This window comes from Octopus bimaculoides, chromosome 5 (genome assembly GCF_001194135.2).
Source record: "Octopus bimaculoides isolate UCB-OBI-ISO-001 chromosome 5, ASM119413v2, whole genome shotgun sequence".
Taxonomy (NCBI): Eukaryota; Metazoa; Mollusca; class Cephalopoda; order Octopoda; family Octopodidae; genus Octopus; species Octopus bimaculoides.
The window spans coordinates 122,156,513-122,170,199 of NC_068985.1; the positions used below are offsets into that span (position 1 = coordinate 122,156,513).

At 35.0% G+C, this 13,687-nt stretch overlaps 1 protein-coding gene and 1 long non-coding RNA gene across 3 annotated transcripts in view; one reads left to right on the plus strand and one right to left on the minus strand.

Annotated features, from left to right (window-relative positions):
- The window catches only part of LOC128247833 (uncharacterized), an 8,483-nt gene extending 8,152 nt beyond the window's left edge, over window positions 1–331 (minus strand). For both annotated transcript variants that reach the window (XR_008264153.1, XR_008264154.1), the window contains exon 1: window positions 228–331. This is a non-coding gene — a long non-coding RNA (uncharacterized LOC128247833). The remainder of the gene's footprint in view (window positions 1–227) is intronic.
- Window positions 1–13,687, plus strand: part of LOC106882141 (coilin) — a 27,266-nt gene that overhangs the window by 1,846 nt on the left and 11,733 nt on the right. The window contains exons 2-5 of the mRNA XM_014932714.2: window positions 3,943–5,480; window positions 8,000–8,256; window positions 10,197–10,295; window positions 11,276–11,323. Of these exons, the coding sequence (XP_014788200.2) occupies window positions 3,943–5,480; window positions 8,000–8,256; window positions 10,197–10,295; window positions 11,276–11,323 (1,942 nt within the window). The remainder of the gene's footprint in view (window positions 1–3,942; window positions 5,481–7,999; window positions 8,257–10,196; window positions 10,296–11,275; window positions 11,324–13,687) is intronic.

A 13,687-nucleotide genomic window follows, 5' to 3' on the forward strand; every position in this document is an offset into this window, starting at 1 on the left:
GGTGGACAGCTAATGTGCTAGAAGATCGCATTCTTCTAGCACATTAGCCGTTCACCTAGTGGTCTCCTTTATATGCATATACAATAATCCTTTGAGATCTCATATAATTTTTCTGAATCTCCTGATTCTTTCAATGTACTAGTTCCATTGTATTAAATTGATATTGGTAATCTTCAAGTTTAGGGGGATAAAAAAAAATATTCAAGGGAAATAACTGAACGACTTACCAGTATTATCCGTTTTCTTCTAGCTGTTTATAAATAAATCACCCTAACCCTAACGTCAATCAAATCACGTGTGATTTATTTATAAACAGAGATGTACGGAGAATACTGGTAAGACGTTCAGTTACTTCCCTTGAATATTTTTATTTATTTTTTTTATCCCCCTAAACTTGAAGATTACCTTGATATTAATTAATATCCAATTTTTTACCTTACTGTTTTAATTTATACATATATATACATTCACGATGTGAATGTTCCGAGTCCTCTCTCCTGTTCGCGAGCACGCATTAGACTAATTTTTTTGTATTTTTGTCAAACGCTTTAGTTTAACCAGGTTTTTTTTTTATTGCGGGTGCCACTGACTAGTGCGTGTGCATGCATCCATGTACTGACTGGCACGGGTGTGCACGTCCACTGACTAGTGTGGGTGTGTGCGTTGGGTCCACTCTTAAGTAGTACCTATTTATGTTATGAGTATATATAAATATGAATGTTGTGACATTCATGCCCTTTTCATTGGTAGGGGCACTGTAAGGGAAAATAGTTACATCCTAAAACTGAAACCTAATCGCATGTTTGGTGTGCCAGCAAAAAGGGAATCAGATAACTTTATGCCCTTCACAGACCACAAACAGCACACCATCAGTAAAGTTGGTAAATTTTTACCACCTTGCCCCTGCTCTTTCCGAACCACCAAAATAAGGGATTTGCAGGAAAGTAGGAGGACCGGGGAGTTGATTCCACACAAAAAATTGTTTTTTTGGTGAAAATCATGAGGTTGACGTAGTAAAAATTTACCATAAAAATTGCGTACAAGTTCTCGCGACTGTTCATTCTGACATGATAAATTGTCAATTATTTCACTTTTACTAGCCAAAAATATCTATGATTAAATGAAATTATTTCTATTGATTTCATGAAATATTAAATCTATCATCATGGGGAAAATGTGTTGTTGCAGCATCACCAGATTTTAAATTGACTTGCTAACAGCTATCTTTCGATAACCTTACATGAGAAATGAAACAATTTCTTCTGTAATTTCCATAAGAAATTTCTATTTCTTTAATTTTCTTTTCAGCTGAATCACTTATTTTTATGTATGTATATGTAAGTACTGTATATGTATGTATATACACAAATATACATGTGTATCGTGTATATCGTGTAAATATACATGTATATCGATAGGATCAACAGAACAGCCTGCTCGTGAAATTAATGTGCAAGTGGTTGAGCACTCCACAGACACGTGTACCCTTAACATAGCTCTCAGGGGAGATTCAGTGTGACACAGATTGTGACAAGGCTGGCCCTTTGAAATACAGGTATAAGAGAAAAAGGAAGAAAGAGTGGGAGAAAGTTGTGGTGAAAGAATACAGCCGGGTTCACCACCACCCCCTGCCAGAACCTTGTGGAGCTTTCGGTGTGTCCGCTCAATAAATACTCACAACGCCCGCTCTGAGAATTGAAACCGCGATCCTACAACTGCAAGTCCACTGCCCTAACCACTAGGCCGTTGCACCTCCATGATATATGTATATACATATACATACACATTCATGTACATAAATATATACGTGTGCTTACATACACAAATATACATACAAACACATAAATCTATTCATTGGCACTCCTACTATTGCTCATGTTGAGATGAGAGTAATAGTAAGCATAGAGGCAGTAAGGGGAGTGGTGAAGACAGAGAGAGAGAGAAAGAGAGACAAAGAAATTTAGGGAGAGTTGATGATGTTTGTCTTGGTAGTAGTGGGAGTAATAATAAGAGAGAGACAAAGAGTGGGTATGTGAGAGAAAGAGGGACTGCCCACTGAACTAACATGCTGAAGTAACATACTGAACGAACTCACACATTTAGCCATTTTGTGATAGTAATAGTATGAGCTATAGTTGTGATAGAAGTGGAGGTGACGGTGATGTTGGTGGTGTAGCCAAGGCGATGAGGGATGAAGTGAGAGTAAGCAATGTGAAAGACAGTGGTGATGGTGATGGAGGGGAAGGTGACGAAGTCAACAATATTGATGGTGGTGGCATCAGAAGTCTATATGGTGTGTGTATGGCAGATGTGGTGGTGATGGTGGTGGTACTGTTGTGTATCATGCAGCTTTGCAATAAATTCCAAGTTGACAGATTATATCATTGTTTTGATGAAAATTGTTCATTGCTTGAAAAATATTGTTCAAGTTTAATAAAATTTAATATGTACTCAATGGCGCAGGAGTGGCTGTGTGGCAAGTAGCTTGCTTACCAACCACATGGTTCCGGGTTCATTCCCACTGCGTGGCATCTTGGGCAAGTGTCTTCTACTATAGCCTCCCGCCGACCAAAGCCTTGTGAGTGGATTTGTTAGACGGAAACTAAAAGAAGTCTGTCGTATATATGTATATATATATATATATGTATATGTTTGTGTGTCTGTGTTTGTCCCCCCAACATCGCTTGACAACCGATGGTGGTGTGTTTATGTCCCCATAATGTAGCGGTTCGGCAAAAGAGACCGATAGAATAAGTACTAGGCTTACAAAGAATAAGTCCTGGGATTGATTTGCTCGACTAAAGGTGGTGCTCCAGCTTAGCCGCAGTCAAATGACTGAAACAAGTAAAAGAGTAAAGAGAGTAATGCATGAAGTGTCATTGTTGGGCCCTAAAAGCTGCTCGATAGGACGGCTTTTAAGCTAGTAAACACATATACACAAAAGTTACATAAACATAAGTGATTCAGCATGCATGCACATAAACGCATATATATTTTACAGCTCTATATTTAAGAGATGACGAATTATGTACATATATATTTACATACAAAAATATACATACATATATACTTGCACACAAACACATACATACACAAAAATACATAAATATAAACAATTCAGCTGAGCAAAAATTAAGGCAGTAACAAATTTTTACAGAAATTGCTGAAGGTATAGTTTCACTTCTCATGTACAGCTATAGAAAGATTGCCCTTGCAAACGGTTTTTTAGATGCTGTTGTCTGCTCTGTGTTTGAAAGGAAAATTTTAAAATTACATTGACTTGTTCGTTAACATTAACCTATTAATCCTCTTTTACTCTGACTTGTTTCAATCATTGGGCTGCAGCCATACTGGATCTCTACTTTGAAGGATCCTTAGTTATTAGATTACTAACTTATGGGATGTGTTTACCGAGCACCATGTTTTTTAGTGTTGTCAGCATAAAGACAGACTTGTAAACACACACACACACACACACACACATGATGGACTTCTTTCAGTTTCTGTCTATTAAATCTACAAATCACAAAGCTTAAGTTAGCCTGTGACTATAGTAGAAGACACTTGCCTGAGGTGCCACACAGTGGTAAAGACCATGTGGTTGGTAGACACCTTAACTTCACAGCCATGACAGACTTCTGCAGTTTCTGTCTATCAATTTCACTCACACTGAGTCTAAAGTAGAAGACTCTCACCCAAGATACTACTCAGTAGGACTGAACCCCAAACTGCATGATTGTGAAGCAAATTTCTTAATTCCACAACTAATTAATTATAACTAATTAGTCTAATTTCAAAACAATTGCTATAATTTGGCTACAGAACAGAAAATTGATATTTTTATATTTCTGTGTAATTTTCTTTTAATGTGTTTTCTTTGAAAAAGAGAACAATTTGATTTTAAATTAATTTGCAATTAAATAAAATCTAATTTATTTTCAGTGTTCAAAAGGAAGATGGTAATACTGAAGTAAAATGTTTTGCAAACAAAAAGAGAAAGAAGAAATTAAACACTTCATTGAAAAATGATTCTGTCACTGAAATTGATACAAAAGCAAATGACATCATATTTATTTCTGAAAACAAGGGTAACCTTTTGGACAATTCCAAGAAAGCATTTTCTACGAAAAAGAAAGATAAAACAAAGAAAAGAAAATATTTAGATGTAAAAGAAAAGCAAGAAGAAGAAGAATATTTGGAAGAAACAGAAAAAATTGAAGAACATTCTGAAAAGAGAGAAAAGAAGAAGAAGAAAGAATGTGCAGAGAAAAAGGAAAAGGATAAAGCATATTTAGGGAAAAAGGAACATATGGAAAAGGAAAAGGAACGTGTAGAAAAGAAGGAACATGCAATGAAAAAGAGAAAGAAGGAAATAGAGGTGTATGAGGAAGAGCCACCATTGTTGAGTGTTGAATCCAAAAAGAAGAAAAAGAGAAAATCTGAAGTATGTGATTATGTACCTGTTGTAAAACTGGATTTTGAGAACAGTCCCGAAGAATTAGTTGAAAGAGACCAGAAAAAACACGGGAAAAAAATTCAAAAGCTTCATGAATTATGTAAAAATCAAAGTACTGACTGTGATCAACATAAAGAAATTGTCATTGAGGATGATGATGATAGTGATGACAATGATGGTGAGGAGGAGGAGGTGTATAATAATAACAAAGGTAATAATTCTAATTTAAACAAAGAAATTATTATTGACGATGATGAGGAGGAGGAAGAGGAGGACAAACAAAATGTTGGTAGTGGCAATAATAGTGACAACAGAGATCTGGAAAATAACAATACTAAAATTACACCTGTTGTATCTCTTTCTGAAATTCTAGATAATCTAGAGACACTGCAAAATAGTGATTTATGTGAAAAATCTAAGTCTTCTCAAAAGGAAGTGATTTCTCTTTCAACAATTTCACCAATTTCAACAACACACAAACAAAATAATTCTGATATAATTGTTAATTCCAGTAAGAAAAATATTCCTGTGAAAGAAACAATTGAAGTTTTTGATATTTCAAATGAAAATCTGGCAGCAATTTGTAAAGCAGTTGAAGAGGGTGAATCCCTTACACTAAGTGGGAGCAAAACAAAAAGGATTGAACTTTGTCCCAGTATGAATGAGAATGTTTTTAACATGAACAACATTGTCAGAAATCAAAAACTTCTCGTAAATAAAATTACTGAAAAAAATGGCAGCAAACCTCACAGAAGAAGGCCTAGAAAGCGCCGGCATGGCCCAAGTTTCGCTTGTGCTCCTTTCATTCAAGCAATGAGCTCACATTCTGAAGGTGATGCTTCTTCATTGAATTCCACACCTAAAACATCTATATTACAACACTCAAACAGTGTTTATTCTTCTCGAAATAATTCTGACAAGCATATTCATTTTGACTCAGATGAGGCTGAAGAAACTACTAGCAACATCACCTCAGCTTGTGATGAATTGAAACCAAGCCATTCTACACCAATACCTGTCAACTGTAATTTTCTGTTTTTCTAATTTAATTTTCCTTTCACCTTAATTCATACTTGCTTGCTATATTTATTTGCTGTTTTATATGCATGGCCGTGTAGTTAAGAAGCTCACTTTGCAACCACATAGTTTTGAGTTCAGTCCCATTGTGCAGCAGCACCTTTGGCAAGTATCTTGTAGCATATGTCTGGACCAGTCAATGTCTCATGAGTGAATTTGGTGGATGGAAACTGTGTAGAAGCTCATAATATATAACTATATATAAATATGTGTTTGTGTTTCTTCCTCCACTGTGTGGCTATTAAAAAATAAGTACTGGGATCGATTTGTTTGACTAAAACCCTCAGGGCAGTGCTCTAGCATGACTGCCGTCCAATGATTGAAACAAGTAAAAGATAAAGATAGCCTTGGAATATTCAGCTACTTGCATGCTAATTCAATGAGCAGCAAGTTTTGTTGATTAAATGATTGGTTCTTCATTGTCAAAACTAACAGAGATCCATCTACTTACTTTACCATTGAAGGTTCCATAAAGAAGACTTGAACTCAATACTGTTGTCTATTGTTAAAAACATAAATAAGTCCACATGGTTTAAAGAAAGAAACTGTACGAAGACATTTTGTCTACCAAGCTGTACTAAGACATTTTGTCTGACAAGCTGTACCAAGATATTTTGTTTGCCAAGCTGTACCAAGATATTTTGTCCTTTTTTTAGATGGTCTGTAGGGCCCTAACAATAAGATAAAAACTATCAATCTTTTGGTCAATTATCTAATACTTTGTCAGCTCAACCATCTGCAATCTTCACTCTTGCTACTTATTTACTAGATAGTTTTTGCTTGTCTTGGTCACAAAAGCAGTACATCATAGAAAACAGGATACTTACTGTGGGTAGTCCCACAGTATTTTGAATCCATCATTTATTGATTTCCTTTGACCATTATATTTTCACATAGCAAATCCCTGTTAATGACTAGTATTTTGGTGTAATGCCTCCCCATCCCATCTTTCTTAATTTGTTGTAAGAATTAAAAAGAAAAATTGTCAGTCACTTCAGGATAAAAGAACAAATTACTTTAAGCTTGAGAGGAGAAAAATGGGTAAAATATATTAGCATTTTAAGTTAAGTCAACGGACTCCTGCTGAGGATGAAAACCGGATTACTTACTAGCTTATTTCACTAAATGAGTCTCTATCATTACCATTGTTCAATATGTTTACCATGCTGGCATAGGCTGGATGGCTATGCAATAAAGGATCAAAATTAGTTTGTTGCTGGGTTATTACAACATATGAATCTTCATTATAACCATCTCCATAGATTGGATGAATCTGTAGTATAGTATACCACTAATTTGTTTTATGTTTCATCTTCTTCTCTGTGAGGCCCACTACATATTAAGATCTGCTGTAAGCATATGGCACATTTATGCTCAGGTGGTATCATCCAAATGTATCATGTTTCAATATGAGGACAACCACTTTATATCAGTTGGTGTTTTTAGTGCCCAGTTTTGGCCTTAGTGTATTCTTAATCTCTGTTGATGACAAGTGAAAAAAGCTAGTAATGTTGTGATGCATTCAAGGATGACTATTGATGGTAGTAATAACAATTTTGTTAATACATTTTTATTTTCTTATTGCTTTGACATGGTGAAAGGGACTGTGCTACATTCTCTCTGAGATCATAGGATCGATGCAGTCAGTTTTCTTGCAAGTCAATGAATGTATGAAAAACATGCACAGGGAGGAAATTACAAATGGCTGACATTTTTGGAGGAAAGAACTGGGTGTAGTGGTTAGTGAGAGTTGTGATGGAGATAGTTGCAATATGAGCAAGTTGGTATTCTTATGTGGGAGTAGCATGAAACAAGCTATCTCTGAGTAGTAGCATTTGAAAAGATAGATAGAGAGAGAGAGAGAGAGAGAGAGGAGACAGCATATCTGTTAATCAGAGATTGGAGTGTTGGTAAGCATGAATATGTGGTTAACTGCATTTTCTTATATTTGAATTTTACTTTATTTTTATATTGTGAGTCATACTGCCAAGTAAAATGCACATACTAGTTGTATTTCACTTCAGTTTTGTTATCAGTTAATTAGACAATTATTTCATTTATTGGTTAATAGGTTTCTTAAAAGTTCTTTCATTACAACCTGTGGCCTTATGGATTAAACTTTATGACATGAACACAGCACAGAACAAGAAATGTGTGCTAGCACAGAGAAGTCGCATGAGTGACACATTGATAAACTCAGATGAAAGAACTTTGACAAATCAATTAATCAGTTAATAGATTAACTAATTATCTAAACAGATGATAATAAAACTGAAGTAAAATACAACTAATACATGTATTTAAATTGACAGCATGATGATCTGAAAATATAACAAGTGTTTCAACACATATATCACATCATGAATCTTGCAACTCAAATGTAAAAACGAAATTTTATTTTTAAAAAAATCTTATTTCACTAAATTTTGTCTTTCTTTATATTTACTGAAAACAATTTACTTTCAGCTTTACAAACAGACAGTCATAAAATTCAGTTACCCAATCTGGAAAACTCATTAGTTTCTGAAACCTCTGAACCTCAATCAAATGTGCACAATTGGTCGGTATTTTCAGTTCGAAATGCCCTGCAAAAGAACTCTGGTGTATACCAGCGAGGACTTGGTTTTGTTAAATCATCACAAATTTCATCCTCAACTGCCATTATTCAACAAGATAAACAACAAACTGAAACATATTCAAAAGATAAACAATTACAAGATAAGGTGAGATTCAATATATAATTAACTGGTCAGTTATATTTCTATCTAATTATTGTTTGTACCAGTATACTGGAAGATAGTAAGCTCTGTCATTTGACTCTGCATTGTGGATTCTATTTCTTGTTTAAGAAATCTTAAACTTCATATATGAACTATTTCTTATTACAGTCATCAGTCTGAACTGGGATTGGCTCCACTAGACTCATTTGTTATCAACACACAACATGAAAACAATACACTACAACAGCTCTGATTTAGCTAGTTGCATACCACTTTCATCCAAACCCTTAGCACATTTGTGTCTCCTCTCATTATACCCATATTGTGTGTTTTGCTCACTCAGGCACTGTGCTGACACCTATGCCCAATTTTCCCTAGCCAGAATGTTCAAGCTTCTGGAATCCTTTCCCATTGATGTTTTTCCTGTGAATGTTGGTTCAGATTGATTGCTTAAGCTTAACATCAACCATATCAATCTCACCAGCTAAAATCACAATCATCTAACTGAAAAAAATAACCCAATAGTTGATGTTGGTGTCATGTGAAAATACTCTCAGTACACTCTGTAAAATGATTGGTGTTAGGAAGGGCATCCAGCCATAGAAATCATGTGAAAATAGAACCTGCTAGTGACATATGATACCCCACCCTGTCTAGGAGGACAGTAACTTAGAATAAGAACTAACCCAAATTGTGATGACCTGTTCAACCCATGTTTACATGGAAATGAGGGTGTGGAATAATAATGAATGATAATGATTATTGTTAGAGTCATTTTCATTACCAGTTTCTATTTATTTCAGTATTAGATGTATCTACCAGTGGGATATCTGTCTTAATTAAGGGAGCAAAAATAAGATGCTGTAATGTTAACACTCATCTCTAGGTAACATCAGTGGAATAAAATACTTACAACCAATAATCCAAATTAATTCACAGAGTTAATTCAACAAGAATATGCTTCTGTCTTTTAGTTTATGGTTCTCCATTTTTATAAATTCACAAAAATATCTTGGTACCCACATTTCATTAGGTTTCCTTGATTTCAACATTCAGTTTTTTTTTTTACAAGCATAAGTTTACTGTCTGTAATTGAACATATACTGACACGTTCGCACATTGTCTGTTGGTGCTGGTACTGTGTTGCTAAATGCCCTTCATACCACTTAGTCACTCTATCATAAAATAAAAATGGCATTTATTTTGCTGCATTTTTTTAAAGAATTCTATGTAAGCACCCGAAACATGCAATTGGAAGGAAAAGTTGAGCAGTGGCTGTGGATGCTCTGAAAGTGTAGTTGTGAAACTAGAGTGAAGGACAGATTCTATGACACTAGTTTGCAAGATGCAATGCTGCATTGTAGTAAAATGTTGGGCCTTGAATGTTGAAGTGCCATATATATCTAATTAGTGGTAGGACTCAGAATCACACACACACATATGCAAGCCAATATGATCTGTAGTTGGCATCGTTATTGCCTATTTTTGACAGGAAGATATACTGAACTAATGTAATATACCATAACCTACCTAGTAACACAACAAAGCACCTACAGAGAATCTAAACTCACAGTCTATAAGTATGTAGCCCAGTACCTTATCCACCCAGTCATTCCACTCACTCATGCTCATACACACAAAGACATGCAAAAGTTGCATGCCAATTTTTGGGCCTTGAATGTTGAAGTGCCATATATATCTAATTAGTGGTTAGGACTCATGCTCATAAACACAAAGACATGCAAAAATTGCATCATATTTTTAAAATGTGAGTAAATATCTTTCTGCATTCTTGTTTGTTTACACAATCTTTATATCTAATTTGTGTGCAATTTATATAAATTGCTGCTTTTCTATTTTTAATCAAGAAATAACTTTATCTTTTTCATTTTCATATTTTGGCACTTACATTCTGAAAAAAAAAAAAATTAAATAAATAAAAGAATCAAGCCCAACTCAGCTCATCTGTTTCGAAACCTAACTATGATGTTTTCCCTCCATTAACTGGAATCCCATGTGTAAATGACAGAATTGCTTTTAAGGTAAGATATGATTTGTACATATGCACTATCTATATTTTTGAAACAAAATGTGACAAAATTGCTTCGACTATGAGGTTTGTTTTATATCTCACATGTTTCTTGAAAAATAGCATTATTGGTTATAGGTTTCTAATAAGTCAATCATAGATTTCCTGCCTTTCTGCCAATGAGGGTCACAGTAGTGTGTCTGTGCAACTCAAATGGAATAAATACAAGATATTTTTGTCTGGTGTACTGGCTTATCAGCTTCTGCACTCATGGTTATAAATTTTGATAATATATGCCGATGAAGGATATACACATGTATATGTATATGCCAGGTGATTTGAAAGTCCTTGCCATTAAATGTTCGTTGTGAATGGAACAATGTTCAGATCAGCCAAATTTTTTTTTGCCTTGCCTTTAATTGTAGCATCATGTTATTCATTTCAGTGGCACTGTTTTAATGTTAAATGCTGCCACCTCACTTCTATAGTGTCCTGAATATGTAAGCCCTGTCCCTTTAATCCTATTTAGTTAGATGTCTGTTTCATTATAGAAGTTGCTTATTTTTATTTTTCAGCTTGTTGAATATCTTATGTAGCCTCCTCCATCACTTTATTTCTGCCATGTGGCTTAGTCATTTGCAGTGTTCCCTCCCTTCCCATCCCCACCAACTATATTCTTTTTTTTTTTCTTTTATTTGTTTCAGTCATTTGACTGCGGCCATGCTGGACAGGACTTATTCTTCCTAAGCCTAATTCTTATTCTATTGCTCTCTTTTGCTGAACCACTAAGTTATGGGGACGTAAACACACCAGCATCGGTTGTCAAGCAATGTTGGGGGGATAAACACACACACACATACACATGTATATATCCATATATCTATGCCTTTGGTTCTATTTAAAAACATATTTTACTTTCGTTTTTAATATCTTTAAAAAAAAATTTTTTTTTTTAAGTAAAAAAAAGTTTATTTTATTTTATATTTTTCTCAGAGACTGGAAATTGGCCATGATTATAGTCCTGTTGTATCTGATTATAGAGTAAGTAACCTCTGAATCTCTTATATAGTTTATCAGATTTGTATATTATGCTTATGTAAGATATATTTCTAAGGAATATCAGCAATATTTCTGAGATTCATCACATTGAGTAAACAAGTTCTCTTTTTAATCATTTTTGTTATTTTTGCATGTTTTACCTCTTTTTTCTTTTTGTTTTGTTTATGGAAATAATCTCCATTTTTACTTGCTCAGTGCTCTTCCAACCGCTAGCCACATAATCTGTTTTTGTGAATCAGACTGGCTGAAGTTAGCAAGGTTGTTGTTTAGCTGTCAGCATTTCAGTTATGGCCATGCTGTCTTTTTGTTAGTCATCTCTCCTCTCATCATCCATGTTGCCGTGTTCAATCCAACCCTGTAGCCTCTGCACTAACCACTACTGCTAATCCTTCCTCCACAGAATGCCAGCTTTCTGGAGTGCTCTCCCTCCTCCTATCTTTCCTGCAGGTGTTGCAATAGTCTAAGCAGAATATTAATGGTATCTGTCTTAGCAGTCTCAGTCTATGAAGGATCTGAGCACTATCCCTCTCTCCAAACCCAGTAAATGCAATAAGAAAAAAAACTGTAAACAAAACTTTGGATAAAAGTTAAAGTATTGTATAACTAACGAGTATGATGTTAGCAGTGCCTAACTCAGATTTTTCTTTTGGCAAAACCTGTGTTTGTCTAAGTACATTGGCACTCGATCCAACAAGGAAATATTTCTCTCTGTCTCTGTCTATTTATCTCTCTCTTCTCTGCTGAAAATGACATTCTCAGCTTTGAAAATGACAATAAGCTCCCCTTAAACACACTCCTTTCAGAAATGTAAACGGGCCAGGGTCAGTTTTCTATAGTGTTAAATGGATGAGGGATAAACACTTTCCAACTGGATAGAATACTGGTTTCTCACAAATAGTTTTCTTTGTAGGGGTAAGTGAACTCAAAATTACAAGCTAATGACCATTTGTCAATTCCTGTGTGCTGCCTGTAGCAGTAAATTACATCAGCTGCAGTACCTGCATGCAGCTAGATTAACAGCCAAATATCACTCTAAAAAAACTTGGAACCTCCATCGAACTAGAATGTCAGTTCTCTATCTTGGGATAAATACCTTCCACTCTCCATCCCATTTGTCTCAGAATCCTTGAAAGAGGTGATAGACACTGCCCTTTCTCCAGTCTCAATGATAAAAGAGAGAGAGAGAGAGAGAGAGAGAGAGAGAGCACACATTGGATGATATATTCTGATGTCTGAAAATAAAACAAAAAAACAGGGTTATCACAGGTGGATTGTAGGTCTGTTTTATAAGAGCTGACCTGGGGTTAAACAACTTATGAGTAGGTATTTGAAAAGGATCTTGACCATAGACACAACACAGCACTTATAGCAAGTAGAATCCTTTACACTGGTTCTTCCTGTATCATATCACTATGGCTATTCACACTCTGATAAGATTCAGTGCCATTTCCCTAACTATGGTGAACAGAATAAAAAATAAGCAAAATGCAAATAGAACTAGAGATAATTAAAAGAAGGTAATAATAATGACAACAACAACAACAATAATCCTTTCTATTTTAGGCACAAGGCCTGAAATTTTGTTGGAGGAAGCTAGTTGAATACATTGACCCCAGTGTTCAGCTAGTATTTATTGTATTGACTCTGAAAGGATGAGAAGCAAAGTTAACCTTGGTGGAATTTGAACTAAGAGCATCAGGTGGATGAAATGCCACTAAGTATTTTGTCCAACGTGTTAATTATTCTGCCAGCTCATTGCCTTAATAATATTGATAATAATAATAATGTTTCAAATTGTGATTCGAGGCCGACAATTTTAGTGGAAGTGGGATAGTTGTGTATATCAACTCCAGTACTTGACTAGTGCAGAACATAAGTTGGAAGAAAAACTGCTAGATACTTTGTCCCATGCTCCTAACAGTAACAACAAAAATAATGATAATGATTTCAAATCTTGGCACGAGGGTAGGTATTTTGGGGGAGGGGTTGATTACATCAACCTCAGTGTTCAACTGGAATTTATTTTATTGACCCCAAAAAGATGAAAGGTAAAGTCAAACTTGGTGGAATTTGAACCCAGAATGTGAAGATGGATGACATGCTGCTAAGTAATTTGCCCAACCAACTAATGATTCTGCCTTAATAACAACAATGATAATAATAATAATAATAATAATAATAATAAACTAATACAAATAGCCACAAAACACGAGCAAAACAAAAACTGTTTTCAGTATTTAAGGAAGCTGACAAATACAAACAAGAAATCAATCTACCTAACAAATACGACGAAGGAGGAGGAGGAGGAGGAGGAGAAGAAGAAGAAGAAGAAGAAGAATGAAATCC